Source organism: Panthera tigris, chromosome A1 (assembly GCF_018350195.1).
Source record: "Panthera tigris isolate Pti1 chromosome A1, P.tigris_Pti1_mat1.1, whole genome shotgun sequence".
NCBI classification, from domain to species: Eukaryota; Metazoa; Chordata; class Mammalia; order Carnivora; family Felidae; genus Panthera; species Panthera tigris.
Window position 1 is genome coordinate 85,756,405 of NC_056660.1, and position 13,310 is coordinate 85,769,714.

General features: G+C 35.0%; 1 protein-coding gene across 1 annotated transcript; it reads right to left on the reverse strand.

The window, feature by feature from the left end:
* Nucleotides 1–5,919: 5,919 nt before the first annotated feature.
* On the reverse strand, nucleotides 5,920–12,905 carry LOC102969795 (olfactory receptor 14A16-like). Its single transcript, XM_007092978.2, has 3 exons — nucleotides 12,004–12,905; nucleotides 7,064–7,082; nucleotides 5,920–6,006 (listed from the first exon to the last, which is right to left on the reverse strand). Exons 1-3 carry the CDS (start codon nucleotides 12,903–12,905, stop codon nucleotides 5,920–5,922), a joined length of 1,008 nt encoding a protein of 335 aa, XP_007093040.2.
* Between the last annotated feature and the right edge of the window lie 405 nt (nucleotides 12,906–13,310).

A 13,310-nucleotide genomic window follows, 5' to 3' on the forward strand; every position in this document is an offset into this window, starting at 1 on the left:
AGCTGTCAGCACAGAGCCCTATGTGGGGCTTGAACTCACAGAATGCATAATCATGACCTGAGCTGAAGTCAGACGCTTAACTGACTGAGCCACCCAGGTGCCCCTAAAATTTTTTTTAAATGACAGAAGTATTTCAAAGATATGACAATTTCAGTTCTGAACCATGGCACCAAAGTAAATATAATAAATTGAATCAAATGATTTTTTTTGTTTTCCTATGGCATATAAAAGTTATGTTTATACTCTAGGCTAGTAAGTGTGCAATAGTATTATGTCTATAGAAAAACTTAAATACTTAATTTAAATATTTATTGGTAAAAAATACTCACCATCATCTGAGTTTTGAGTGAGTTATAAACTTTTTGCTGGTGGATGGTCTTACCTTGAGGTTGATGGCGTCTGACTAATCAGGGTTGATCAAGGTGGAGGTGGCTGTGGAAATTTCTTAATATAAAACAATAACAGGGGAGTCTGGGTGGCTGATTCAGTTAAGTGACCAACTCTTGATTTGGGTTCAGGTCAAGATCTCACATTAGTGATTTTCAGCCCCATATCGGGCTCTGCACTGACAGTGTAGAGCCTGCTTGGGATACTCTGTCTCTCTTCCTCTCTCAGCCACCCACCCTCTCTGTCTCAAATATAAGTAACAAACATTTTTTAAAAAAAAACAATAATAAAATATGCTGTAACTATTGACCTTTCTCTTCATGGATGATTTCTCTGTAATAATTAATGCTTTTGTCAGCATTTTACCCACAGTATAACTTCTTTCAAAGTTGGAGTAAATCCTTTAAAACCCTGCCTGATTATCAACTAAGTTTATGTGATATTCTAAATCCACTTGTATTTATTTCAACAATTTTCATAGTTTCTCACCAGTAGATTCCATGTCAAAAAAAATTCTTTGTTCAGCAGTAAGAAGCCACTCTTTATCCATTAAAGTTTATTATGAGATTGCAACAATTAAGTAACATTGTCAGGCTTCACTTATTTATTTATTTATTTACTTATTTATTATATTTTAAATTTAAATGAGTTAGTTAACAGATAGTGTAATAATGATTTCAGGACTAGAATTTAGGGATTCATCACTTACGTATAACATCCAGTGCTCATCCCCACATGTGACCTCCTTAATGCCCATCACTCATTTAGCCCAGCCCCCTACCCAACACCCCTCCATCAACTCTCAGTTTGTTTTCGGTATTTAAGAGTCTCTTATGGTTTTTCTCCCCATCTGTTTTTACCTTGTTTTTGTTTACCTTATGCTATGTTCATCTGTTCTGTTTCTTAAATTCCACATATGAGTGAAATTGTACCTTTCATTCTCTCACTGACTTATTCACTTATACACTCTAGTTCCATCCATGTTGTTGCAAATGGTAAGATTTCATTCTTTTTGATTGCAGACTAATATTAGAGAGTGTGTGTGTGTGTGTGTGTGTGTGTGTGTGTGTGTATACCACATCTTCTTTATTCATTCATCAGTCGATGGACATTCTGGCTCTTCCCATACTTTGGCTATTGTCAATAGCACTGCTATAAACATTGGGGGGCATGTCCTGCTTTGAATCAGCAATTTTTATCCTTTGATTAATTACATAGTAGTGAAATTTTTGGGCCACAGGGTAGTTTTATATTTAAATTTTTGAGGAACCTCCACACTTTCCAGAGTGGCTGCACCAGTTTGCATTCCCCAACAGCAGTGCAAAAGGGTTCCTCTTTCTCTGCATCCTCGTCAAAATCTGTTGCCTGAGTTGTTATTTTTAGCCATTCTGACAGGTGTGAAGTGATGTCTCAGTGTGGTTTTGATTTTTATTCCCCTGCTGATGAGTGATGTTGAAGATGTTTTCATGTATCTGTTATCCATCTGGATGTCTTCTTTGGAAGAGTGCCTGTTCATGTTTGTTGCCCATTTCTTGATTGGATTATTTGTTTTTTGGGTGTTTAGCTTGATAAATTCTTTATGCAGTTTGGATACTAACCTTTTATTTGATATGTCTTTTGCAAATGTCTTCTCTCATTCCATCTATTGTCTTTTAATTTTGTTGACTGTTTCCTTTGCTGTGCAGAATATTTTTACCTCAATGAGTCCCAATAGTTCATTTTGGGTTTTGTTTCCCTTGCCTCATGAGACATGTCAAGTAAGAAGTTGCTATGGCTAAAATCAAAGAGTTTGTTGCCTATTTTATTTCTAGGATTTTAATAGCTTCCTGTACTATGTTTAGGTCTTTCACCCATTTTGAGTTTATTTTGTGTGGTGTAAGAAAGTGGTCTAGGTTTATTCTTCTGCATGTCACTGTACACTTCTCCCAACACTACCTGTTGAGGAGACTGTATTTTTCCATTGACTATTCTTTCCTGCATTGTCAAGGATTACTTGGCCATATGCTTCTAGGTCCATTTCTGGGTTCTCTATTCTATTCCATTGACTTATTTGTCTGTTTTTGTGCCACTACCATCCTATGCTAATGATTAGAGCTTTGTAACATACCTTGAAGTATGGAATTGTGATGCCTCCAGCTTTTGTTTTCTGTTTCAACATTACTTTGGCTATGTGGGGGACTTTTCTGGTTCCATACAACTTTTAGAATTGCTTGTTCCAGCTCTGTGAAGAATGCTGATGTTATTTTATAGGAAGGTGGAGTCTTTTGGGTTTTTCACGAAGAGTATCATGTCTTCTGCAAAGAGTGAAAGCTTAACTTCCTCCTTGCCAATTTGGAATCTCTTTATTACTTTTTGCTGTTTGATTGCTAAGGCTAGGACTTCCAACACTATCTTGAATAACAGTGGTGAGAGTGGCCATCCTTGTCTTGTCCTGACCTTAGGTGGAAAGCTTTGTTTTTCCCCATCAAGGATGATATTAGCTGTGGGTGCTTCATATATGTCCTTTATGATCTTCAGGTATGTTTCTTCTATCACTACTTTCTTGAGGGTTTTTATCAAGAAAGGATGCTGTATTTTGTTAAATGTTTTTCTGCATCTGTTTAGAGGATCATGTGGTTCTTATTCTGTCTTTTATTGATGTGATGTATCACATTGATTGATTTGCAGATATTGAACCAAACTTATATCTCAGGAATAAATACCACTTGATTGTGGTTAATAAGTCTTTCAATGCATCGTTGGAGCCTGTTTTATAGTGTTCTGTTGAGAATTTTTGCATCCATGTTCATCAGGGAAACTGGTCTGTATTTTTCCTTTTTTGTGGGGTCTTTGATTTTTTTTTCAATATATGAAATTTATTGTCAAAATGGTTTCCATACAACACCCAGTGCTCATCCCAAAAGGTGCCCTCCCCAATAGCCATCACCCACCCTCCCCTCCCTCCCACCCCCCATCAACCCTCAGTTTGTTCTCAGTTTTTAAGAGTCTCTCATGCTTTGGCTCTCTCCCACTCTAACCTCTTTTTTTTTTTCCCCCCTTAACCTCCCCCATGGGTTTCTGTCAAGTTTCTCAGGATCCACATAAGAGTGAAAACATATGGTATCTGTCTTTCTCTGTATGGCTTATTTCACTTAACATCACACGGGGTCTTTGATTTTTGAATCAAAGTACTGCTGGCTCCATAGAATGAGTTTGGAAGTTTTCCATTCCATTTCTAATTCTTGGATTCAGCTTCAAAAGAATAAGTGTAAGCCCTCTTTAAACATTTTATGGAATTCCCATGGAATGCCATCCAGCCCTGAACTGTTGTTTGTTGGGAGATTTTTTGATTACTGATTCAAGTTATTTACTGAGTTATGGGTATGTGTAAATTTTCTATTTCTTCCTGTTTCAGTTTTTATAGTTTACATATTTCTAGATATTTGTCCATTTAGACAAGGCAGAAATCAGTGATATAAAAGACAAAATTATGGAGAATAATGAAGCAGAAAAAAAGAAGGCAACATAGGCAAGAGATTACAAAACAAGACTTAGAGAAATCAGTAACTTATTAAAAGGGAACAACATTTGAATAACACTTCAAAGGAGTCCAAGATGGGGAAAAGAGAGAAAAAGGGGAAGAGAGTTTATTGGAGCAAATAATAGCAAAAAACTTTCCTAATCTGGGGAAGGACACAGACACCAAAATCCAAGAAGTACAGAGAACTTTCATTAGATTCAACAGGAATCCACCATGACCAAGGCATATCATAGTTAAATTTACAAAATATACAGAGAAGGAAAGAATTATGAAAGTAGCAAGAGAAAAAAGTCCTTAACCCATAGAGGAAGACAGATCTGGTTCATAGCAGACTTATCCACAGAAACTTGGAAGGTCAGAAAGGAGTGGCAGGATATATTCTGCATGCTAAATTGGAAATATATATAGCCAAGAATTCTTTATACAGCAAGCCTCTCATTCAAAATAGAAGGAGAGATAAAGAGTTTCCAAGATAAACAAAAATTAAGGAAGTTAGTAACCACTAAACCAGTCCTGCAAGAAATTTTAAGGGTGTCCTTTGAGTGGATAAAAGACAAAGCAAAACAAAATGAAAAAAGGAATAAAGACTAAAACGGTTCAGAGATTATCAGAAACACTAACTCAACAAGTAACACAATGGCACAACTTCATATCTTTCAGTACTCACTCTCAATGTAAATGGGACTAAATGTTCCAATCAAAAGACATAGGGCATCAGAATGAAGAATAAACCAAGACCCATCTATATTTTGTTTACAAGAAACCCATTTTAGACCTAAGGACACCTTCAAATTGAAAGGGAATGGCGAACCATCTATCATGCTAATGATCACTAAAATAAAGTTAGAATAGTCATACTCATATCATACAAACTAGATTTTAAAATAAAGACTGTACCAAGAGATGAAGAAGGACATTATATCATAGTTAAGGTGTCTATCAACCAAGAAGCCCTAACAATTGTAAATATGTATGCCCCCAATATAAAGCACCCAAATATAAAATTTGATTAATCACAAACATAATAAAAACTCATCAATAATGATACCATAATAGTAGGGACTTCAATATCCAACTTACAGTAATGGACAGATCAGGTAAGTAGAAAATCAAAAAGGAAACAATGGCTCTGAATAACACATTGCACCAGATGGATTTAACAGATTTATTCAGAACATTTCATCCTAAAGCGTCAGAATGCACATTCTTCTAGAGTGTACATGGAACATTCTCCAGAATAAATCACATAGTGGGTGACAAATCAGTCCTCAACAATTACAAAAAGATTGATATCATATCATGCATATTTTCAGACCACAACACTATGAAACTCAGAATCAACCCGAAGAAAAAAATGGAAAGAGCATGAATCCTTGGAGATTAAAGAACATCCTACTAAGGAATGAATGGGTGAGCCAAAACATTAAAGACAAAATTAAAAATTACATGGAAGCCAATGAAAATGTAAACACAAAAGTCCAAAACCTCTGGGATGCAGCAATGTTGGTTATAAAAGGGAAGTCTATAGCAATACAAGCCTTTCTAATTAAGGAATGGGGGTCTCAAATACACAGCTTAATCCTATCCCTAGAAAAATGTTGGAAAAAGAATAGCAAATAAAACCCAAACCTAGCTGAAGAAGAGAAATAATAAAGATTTGAGCAGAAATCACTAATATCAAAATCATTTAAAAAAAGAAAAAAGAAACAAAAAGAAAAACAAAAGCATTACAACAGATCAATGAAACCAGTAACTGGTTCTTTGAAAGAATTAACAAGCCAGATTGATCATAAAGAGAAAGGAAAGGACCCAAACAAATAAAATCACGAATGAAAGAGAGATCGCAACCAACACTGTGAAAATACAAACAGTAATAAAAGAATTTATGAGCAATTACATGCCAACAAATTATGCAATCTGAAAGAAAAGGCTTCACTTCCAATTAGAGTTCTCTTGCTGTTTCTACCAAATCTGCAGTTATTTGCTGCCCTGAAAGCAAGAAACCCTCAAAGTCACCCATGAAGTTTAAAATCACTTTCATTTAAATTCTTGTTGATGTTTGACCTCTTCTCGTGCATTATGAAGATTCTTAACAGCACCTAATGGTGAATCATTTCCAGAAGGATTTCAATTTACACCCCCAACACCATCCATCAGATGAATCACTATACATGATAGCTATATCCTTATGGTACGTACTTCTAAAATAAGAAAATTTTAAAATCAAAATTACTTCTTGATCCATGGGGTACAGAATAAATGTTGTGTTATCAGGCATAAAAACAATGTCCATCTCATTTTACACCTTCACTGGAGCTCTTGGGTGACGAGATGCATTGTCAATGAATAGTAATATTTTAAAATCAATGTTTTTTGTTTGTTTGTTTTCTGAGCAGTATTTCTCAAGAATAGGTTTAAACTTTTAATACCATGTTGGCAACAGATGTGCTGTCATGCAGGCTTTGTTGTTCTATTTATAAAGCAGAGGCATAGAGTTAGAATAATTTTTTAGTATCCTAGGATTTTCACTCTTGTAAATGACAATTGGCTTCAAGTTAATGTCACCAGATACATTAGTGCCTAAAGGAGAGATAGCCTATCCTTTTAAGACTCAAAGGCAAACACAGACTTCTACTGTCAAGCTATAAAAGTACTATATAACATCTTCCAATATAAGGTTGTTTCATCTGCATTTAAAATCTGTTTTTTAGTGTAACCACCTTTATTAATTATCATAGCTAGTTCTGCCGGATACTTTTTTGAAGATTTTATTTAAATTCCATTATTTAATATACAGTGACACATTAGTTGCAGGTGTACAATTTGATGATTTAATACTTGCATAAAAACCCAGTGCTCATCACAACAAGTGCACTCCTTAATCACCACTATATCCTTAACCCAAACACCCCACATTGCTCTGGCACCCATTAGTTGGTTCTTTATAGCTAAAAGCCTGATTCTGGGTTTGCTTTTCTCTCTCTTTTTTCCCTTTGATCTTTGTTTTGTTTCTTAAATTCCACATATGAGTGAAATCATTTCTCTTTCTCCAACTGACTTATTTTTCTTCGCATAATATTCTGTAGCTCCATCCATGTAGTTGCAAATGACAAGATTTCATTTCTTTATGGCTAATAGTCCATTGTATATATTCACTGCTTCCTCCTTATTCATTCTTTAGCTGATGGACAATTGGGTTCTTTCCATAATCTGGCTATTAGAAATAATGTTGCTATAAACATTGGGTTGCATTCATCCTTTTGAATTAGTATCTTTGTATTTGGGGGTAAATATCTCCTAATGCAATTACTGGATTATAATCTAGCTCTATTTTTAACTTTTTCGGGAACCTCCATACTGTTTTCCAAAATTGCTATGAATTTCCACCAAGAGTCTAAGAGAGTTCCCTTTCTCTGCATCTTTGCCTACACCTGTTGCTTCTTGTGCTGTTAATTTTAGCCATTCTGACAGGTGAGAGGTGCTTGCTCATCTTGGTTTTGATTTGCATTTCCCTAATGTTGAATGATGTTGAGTATATTTTCATTTTTCTATCAGCCATCTGTATATCTTCTTTGGTAAAAGATCTACTCATATCTTCTCATTATTTAATTGGATTAATCATTTTTTGGGTATTGAGTTATATATATTCTTTATATATTTTTGAAACTAACCCTACATTGGGCAGGCCATTTGCAAATATATTCTCCCATTCCTTAGGTTGCCTTTTAGTTTTGTTGTTTATTTCACTGTGCAGGTAGAAGCTTTTCATATTGATAATGTCCAATCATGTATTTTTGCTATTATTTCCCTTGCCTCAGGAGACATATCTAGTAATAAGTTGCTATGTCTGTGGTCAAAGAATTTAGTGCCTGTGATTTATTCTAGGATTTTTATGATTCAGTCTCACATTTAAGTCTATAATCCATTTTGAATTTATTTTTGTATATGGTATAAGAGTGGTTCAACTCATTCTTCTGCATGTTGTTGTACAGTTTTCCCAACACCATTTGTTGAAAAGACTCTCTTTTTTTATTGGATATTCTTTCCTACTTTTTAAAAATATTTTTTAATTTTTAAAAATATTTAGTTTTTTTTTTCCTTTGGGAGAGAGAGAGAGAGAGAGAGAGAGAGAGAGAGAGAGAGAGAATGAATGGGGGAGGGGCAAAGAGAGAGAAAGACAGACACAGAATCTGAAGCAGGCTCCAGGCTCTGAGCTGTCAGCACAGAGCATGACACGGAGCTTGAACTCACTGACCATCAGATCATGACTTGAGCTGAAGTCAGAAGCTTGACTAACTTAGCCACCCAGGCACCCCTCACTGGATATTCTTTCCTGCTTTGTAGAAGATTAATTGACTATATAGTTGTGGACTTTTTTCTGATATTTCAATTCTGGTTTATTGGTGTATATGTTTATTTTTGTGCCAGTAACATGTTGTTTTTATTACTACAACCTTGTAATATAACTTGAAGTCTGGCATTGTGATGCCTCCATAATGTGTTCACTTTTCTAGATTGCTTTCGCTATTCAAGTCTTTTGTGTTTCCATGTAATTTAGAGGATTGTTCTAGATCTGTGAAAAAATGCTGGTGGTATATTGATGGGGATTGCATTAAATGTGTATGTTGATTTGCATAGCACAGACATTTTAACAATCTTTGATCCTGCAATCTATGAACATGGAAATGTCTAGTACAGGTCTTTCACCTCTGGTTGTGTTTTTTCCTAGATATCTTATGCTTTTGGTGCAATTGTAAATGAGATTGGTTTCTTAATTTTCCTTTCTGCTGCTTCATTATTCATGTACATAAATGCAACAGATTTTTGTGCATTGATTTTGTTTCCTGCAACTTTACTGAATTCACTTATTAGTTCCAGCAGTTTTTGGGTGGAGTCTTTCAGATTTTTTTATATATAATATTAAGTTTGCCAATAGTGAAAGTTTTCCTTCTTACTTGCTAAATTGGATGCATTTTATTTCTCTGTTGTCTGATTGCTGTGTCTAGGACTTCCAACATTATGTTAAATGATAGTGCTGAGAGTGGACATCCATGTCTTGTTCCTAACTGTAGAGGAAAAGCTCTCAGTTTTTCCCCGTTGAAGATGACACTAGCTGTGCATTTTCCATAGATGATCTCTATTATTTTGAATTATATTCCCTCCAAACCTTCTTTGAGAGTTTTTGTTATTAAAAGATGTTGTAATTTGTCAACATGTATTCTACATGTATTTAAGTGATCACATTTTTTATCCTTTCTTTTATTAATGTGGTGTTTCACATTATATGAATATTGAACAACACTTTTAACCTAGGAATAAATCCTACTTGATTGTCATGAATGATTTCTTAAAATGTAGTTTGTTGGTTCGTTAGTATTTTATTGAGAATTTTTGCACTCTATCCATCAGGGATATTGGCCTATAGTTTTCTTATTGTTGTTGTTATCTGGTTTTGGTATCAAGGTAATGTTAGTTTCATAGACTAAAATTCAAAGTTTTCCTTCTTTTTTCTATTTTTTTTGTAATAGTTTGAGAAGACTTGGTGATAACTCTTATTTATTTCTTTACTCATTTTTGTACTTTAGAGAGGGAGAAATTGAGCAAGTAGTGGAAAGTGGCAGAGCTAGAGAGAGAGATCACCTTAAGCAGGCTCCACACTCCATGCATAGCCCAATGTATGGCTTGATAACAGGACACTGGGATCATGACCTGAGCTAAAAGTCAAGAGTCAGATGCTCAACCAACTGACCCACGAAGGTGCCCCAGTCATAACTCTTCTTTAAATGTATTGTAGAATTTACCTGTGAAGCCCTCTGGTCCCCTTTTGTTGGGAGATTTTTTTATTACTATTCAATTCCTATGCAAGTCATCAGTCTGTTCAAGTTTACTAATTCACACTATTTCAGTTTTGGTATTTTATAAATTTCTAGGAATTTTACCACTTCTAAGTTTTCAATTTATTCACGTATAGTTTTTCATAATATACTTTTATAATTCTTTGAATTTATGTGCTGTTGCATGTTATTTCTCTGGTCCCATATTTGATTTTGTTTATTTGTGTCCTTTCACTTTTCTTTTTGATAAATCTGGCTAGAAGTTTGTATATATTTTTTTCAAAGAACCAGTTCCTGATTTTATTGATTCGTTTTATTGTGGGTTGTTTGTGTGTGTGTGTGTGTGTGTGTGTGGTTTCTATAACATTTATTTCTGCTCTAATCATCATGATACCCTACCTTCTGCTGGATTTAGGCTTTGTTTTTCTTTTTCTGGCTACTTTAGGTGTAAGATTAGGTTTTATATCTTAAAAATTTCTTGCTTCTTGAATTAGGCCTCTATTGTTATAAATATCCCTCATAGGACTTCTTTTGCTGCATCCCAATGATCTTGGATCATTGTGTTTATTTTTAATTCCATGTGTTTTTAAAATTTCTTCTTTCATTTCCTTGTTGATCCATTCAGTGTTTAGCAGCATGTTGTTTAACTTTCATGCATTTGTCAGTGGGGAGTTAAAGTTCCCTATTATTAGTGTATCATTATCAAATCATTCCTTTATGTTTGTTATTATTTTATATATTCATGTGCTTCCATGTCAGGTACATAAATATTTACAATTGTTAGATCTTCACGTTAGATTGTCCCATTTATAAATATATTGTGTCCTTCTCTATCTCTTGCTATTGTCTTTCTTATAAAGTCTAGTTTGTCTGATATAAGTATTGCTTCTCTTGCTTTCTTTTGGCATTCTTTGGCAGGATAAATGTTTTTCCATACCCCCACTGTCAATCTGTACATAACTTTAAATCTAAAAGAAGTCTCTTGTAGGAAGCATATATATGGGTATTGTTTTGTTTTTATCCATACTGACACCTAAGTGTTTTCAATGGAGCATTTAGTTCATTTAAAGGCAAAGTTATTATTGACAGATATGTATTTATTGTCATTTTATTATTCATTTTCTCATTGCTTCGGGGACTTCCTATGATCCTTTCTTGTCTTCCTCACTGTGTCACTGTGCCCTTTAATATTTCTCGCAGGGTTAGTTAAGTAATCACAAACTCTTTAATTTTGTTTTTCTGCGAAATTCTTTTATTTTTATTTTTATTTTTTATTTTTTGATGTTTGTTTATGCTTGAAAGAAAGGACAGAGTGTGAGCGGGGGAGGGGCAGAGAGACAAAGAGACACAGAATCCAAAGCAGGATCCAGGCTCTGAGCTCTCAGCACAGAGCCTGGCTCAGGGCTCGAACTCATGAAATGTGAGATCATGACCTGAGCCGAAGTCAGATGTTCAACCAACTGAGCCACTCAGGCTCCCCTTTTGTGGGAAATTCTTTATCTCTCCTTCTGTTCTGAATAATAGATAGCCTTGCTGGATAGATTATTCTTGAATACAGATTTTTTTCCACTTAGCACTTTGAATAAAATCACATTTTGAATATCTGTGTCTTCTCACTAGACTTCAGGGACACAAATGATGCCAGAAAATGTCATATAGTACCTTATGAAAAGGGGAAGTCAGATGGACAACACATTGTTTTTACTTTTGCCTTGTTGAGATGAAATCAACACAACATGAAATTATACATCTTAATATGTACAGTTTAGTGGCATTTAATACATTCACAGTGCTGTGCAGACATCACCTACCTCTGTCTATTTCCTTTAATTTGAGAATGCATTATGTATATTGTGTCATGTGGCATTTTACATATTATCTTTCTTAAGAGTTACTATATTATCAGTTTATCTAGAAGAGCCAAAGTTTATTTCTGATGTTCCAGTATCCTGTACAATTTACCATTCATCACAGAAAAGGACCTTCCCATTAGTATGACAAATATAAGTCAGCATATATCTGTACACTTCCAAGTAGAAACCTATGGGTTTTGCCATCAACTTGATCTAAACATTGAGGATGCTTCTTAATTGCACTTTAATGAGTACAATTAAATTTTTCATGATAACTTTTACTCTATATATCCAGTATTATTACTAGGCTATGAAATGGATTATTTATATAATCATGTCAGTGAATAAAAAGATCACAATGTACGCAATATTAACTCTTTAGTTTGATAGACAATATCTTCTCATTAACAATTTCCTTAGTGCCATCTTCATATCCTTATTTCTCAGACTATAGATGAGGGGGTTTATGGTGGGTGGCACCACAGTATAGAATACTGAAACTAGCAAATCAAAGAGTGATGGATATTTGGATAAGGGGTGTAAATAGGCAAAAAACCCAGAAGAGAGAAACAGAATCACAACAATGAGGTGAGGCAAACATGTAGAGATAGCTTTGTGCCTGCCTTCTACAGAGGGCATCCTCAGCACAGTGGAGAATACATAATAGTAAGAAATATCAATAAACACAAAACAGCCAAAATCTAACAGTAGGCTGAGGCCAATGACTACTAATTCCCCAATGTTATATGAACAGGCAAGAGAGAGGAGTTGTGGGACATCACAGAAGAACTGATTAACTTCAGGAGGCCTGCATATGGGTATGGAAAAGGTAGAAGCTGTATGAAGAATTGCATTGAGACATCCACTGATCCATGAAGAGGTGACCATCTGTATGCAAGCTTCATGGCCTATGATGATGTCATATCTGAGAGGATGGCAGATGGCAACATAGCGGTCATAGGACATGACTGTGAGTAGTGCTACTTCTGTACTGGCTAAGAGGAAGAAGAAAAAGACCTGTGAAACACATCCAAGAAAGGAAATTGTGTTTTGATTCATTAGAGAGTTCATGATGGATTTGGGAACAGTGATGGAAATGAGGCAGAGATCCAGAAAAGACAGGTTCTTCAGGAAAAAGTACATTGGAGTGTGGAGCCGATGATCCTTGGTGGTGAGGGTGATGATGAGAAGGTTCCCCAGTATGGCTGCTAGGTAAATTAGCAAAAACAGGACTGCATGTAAGATCTGGATCTCCCTAATATCTGAGAAGCCCATGAGGAAGAATGTTCCTCCAGAGGTGAAGTTTTCCATTTCTCTGGATATTTAATCAATTACTACAAAAAATAAAGTAAACAACTTAAGACTCAGCTGAAGACAATTTATTGTTGTAGTTTCTTAATTTCCCTTTCCCTTACTGTCATGTACATCTATCAAACTATATAATACCACATGAGAGTAACACCAGAAAGCCTCCATCGAGGTCATTGAACCACAGTGATAACACTGTGGAATGACTGAAGGGGGTGTCAGCACATTCCAAATCACCCACCTCATCTATCTGTCTAGAGCAAGTACTATACTCTGGATCTCTCTAACATGGAAAGTTTTATAATGTGTATTGCAATAAGTAGTGAGACAAACCATGGAATATGAGGAATCAGCCCCAAATATAAATTACAACTTACTCATTTAATATCTTTTAATCTTGAATAAATA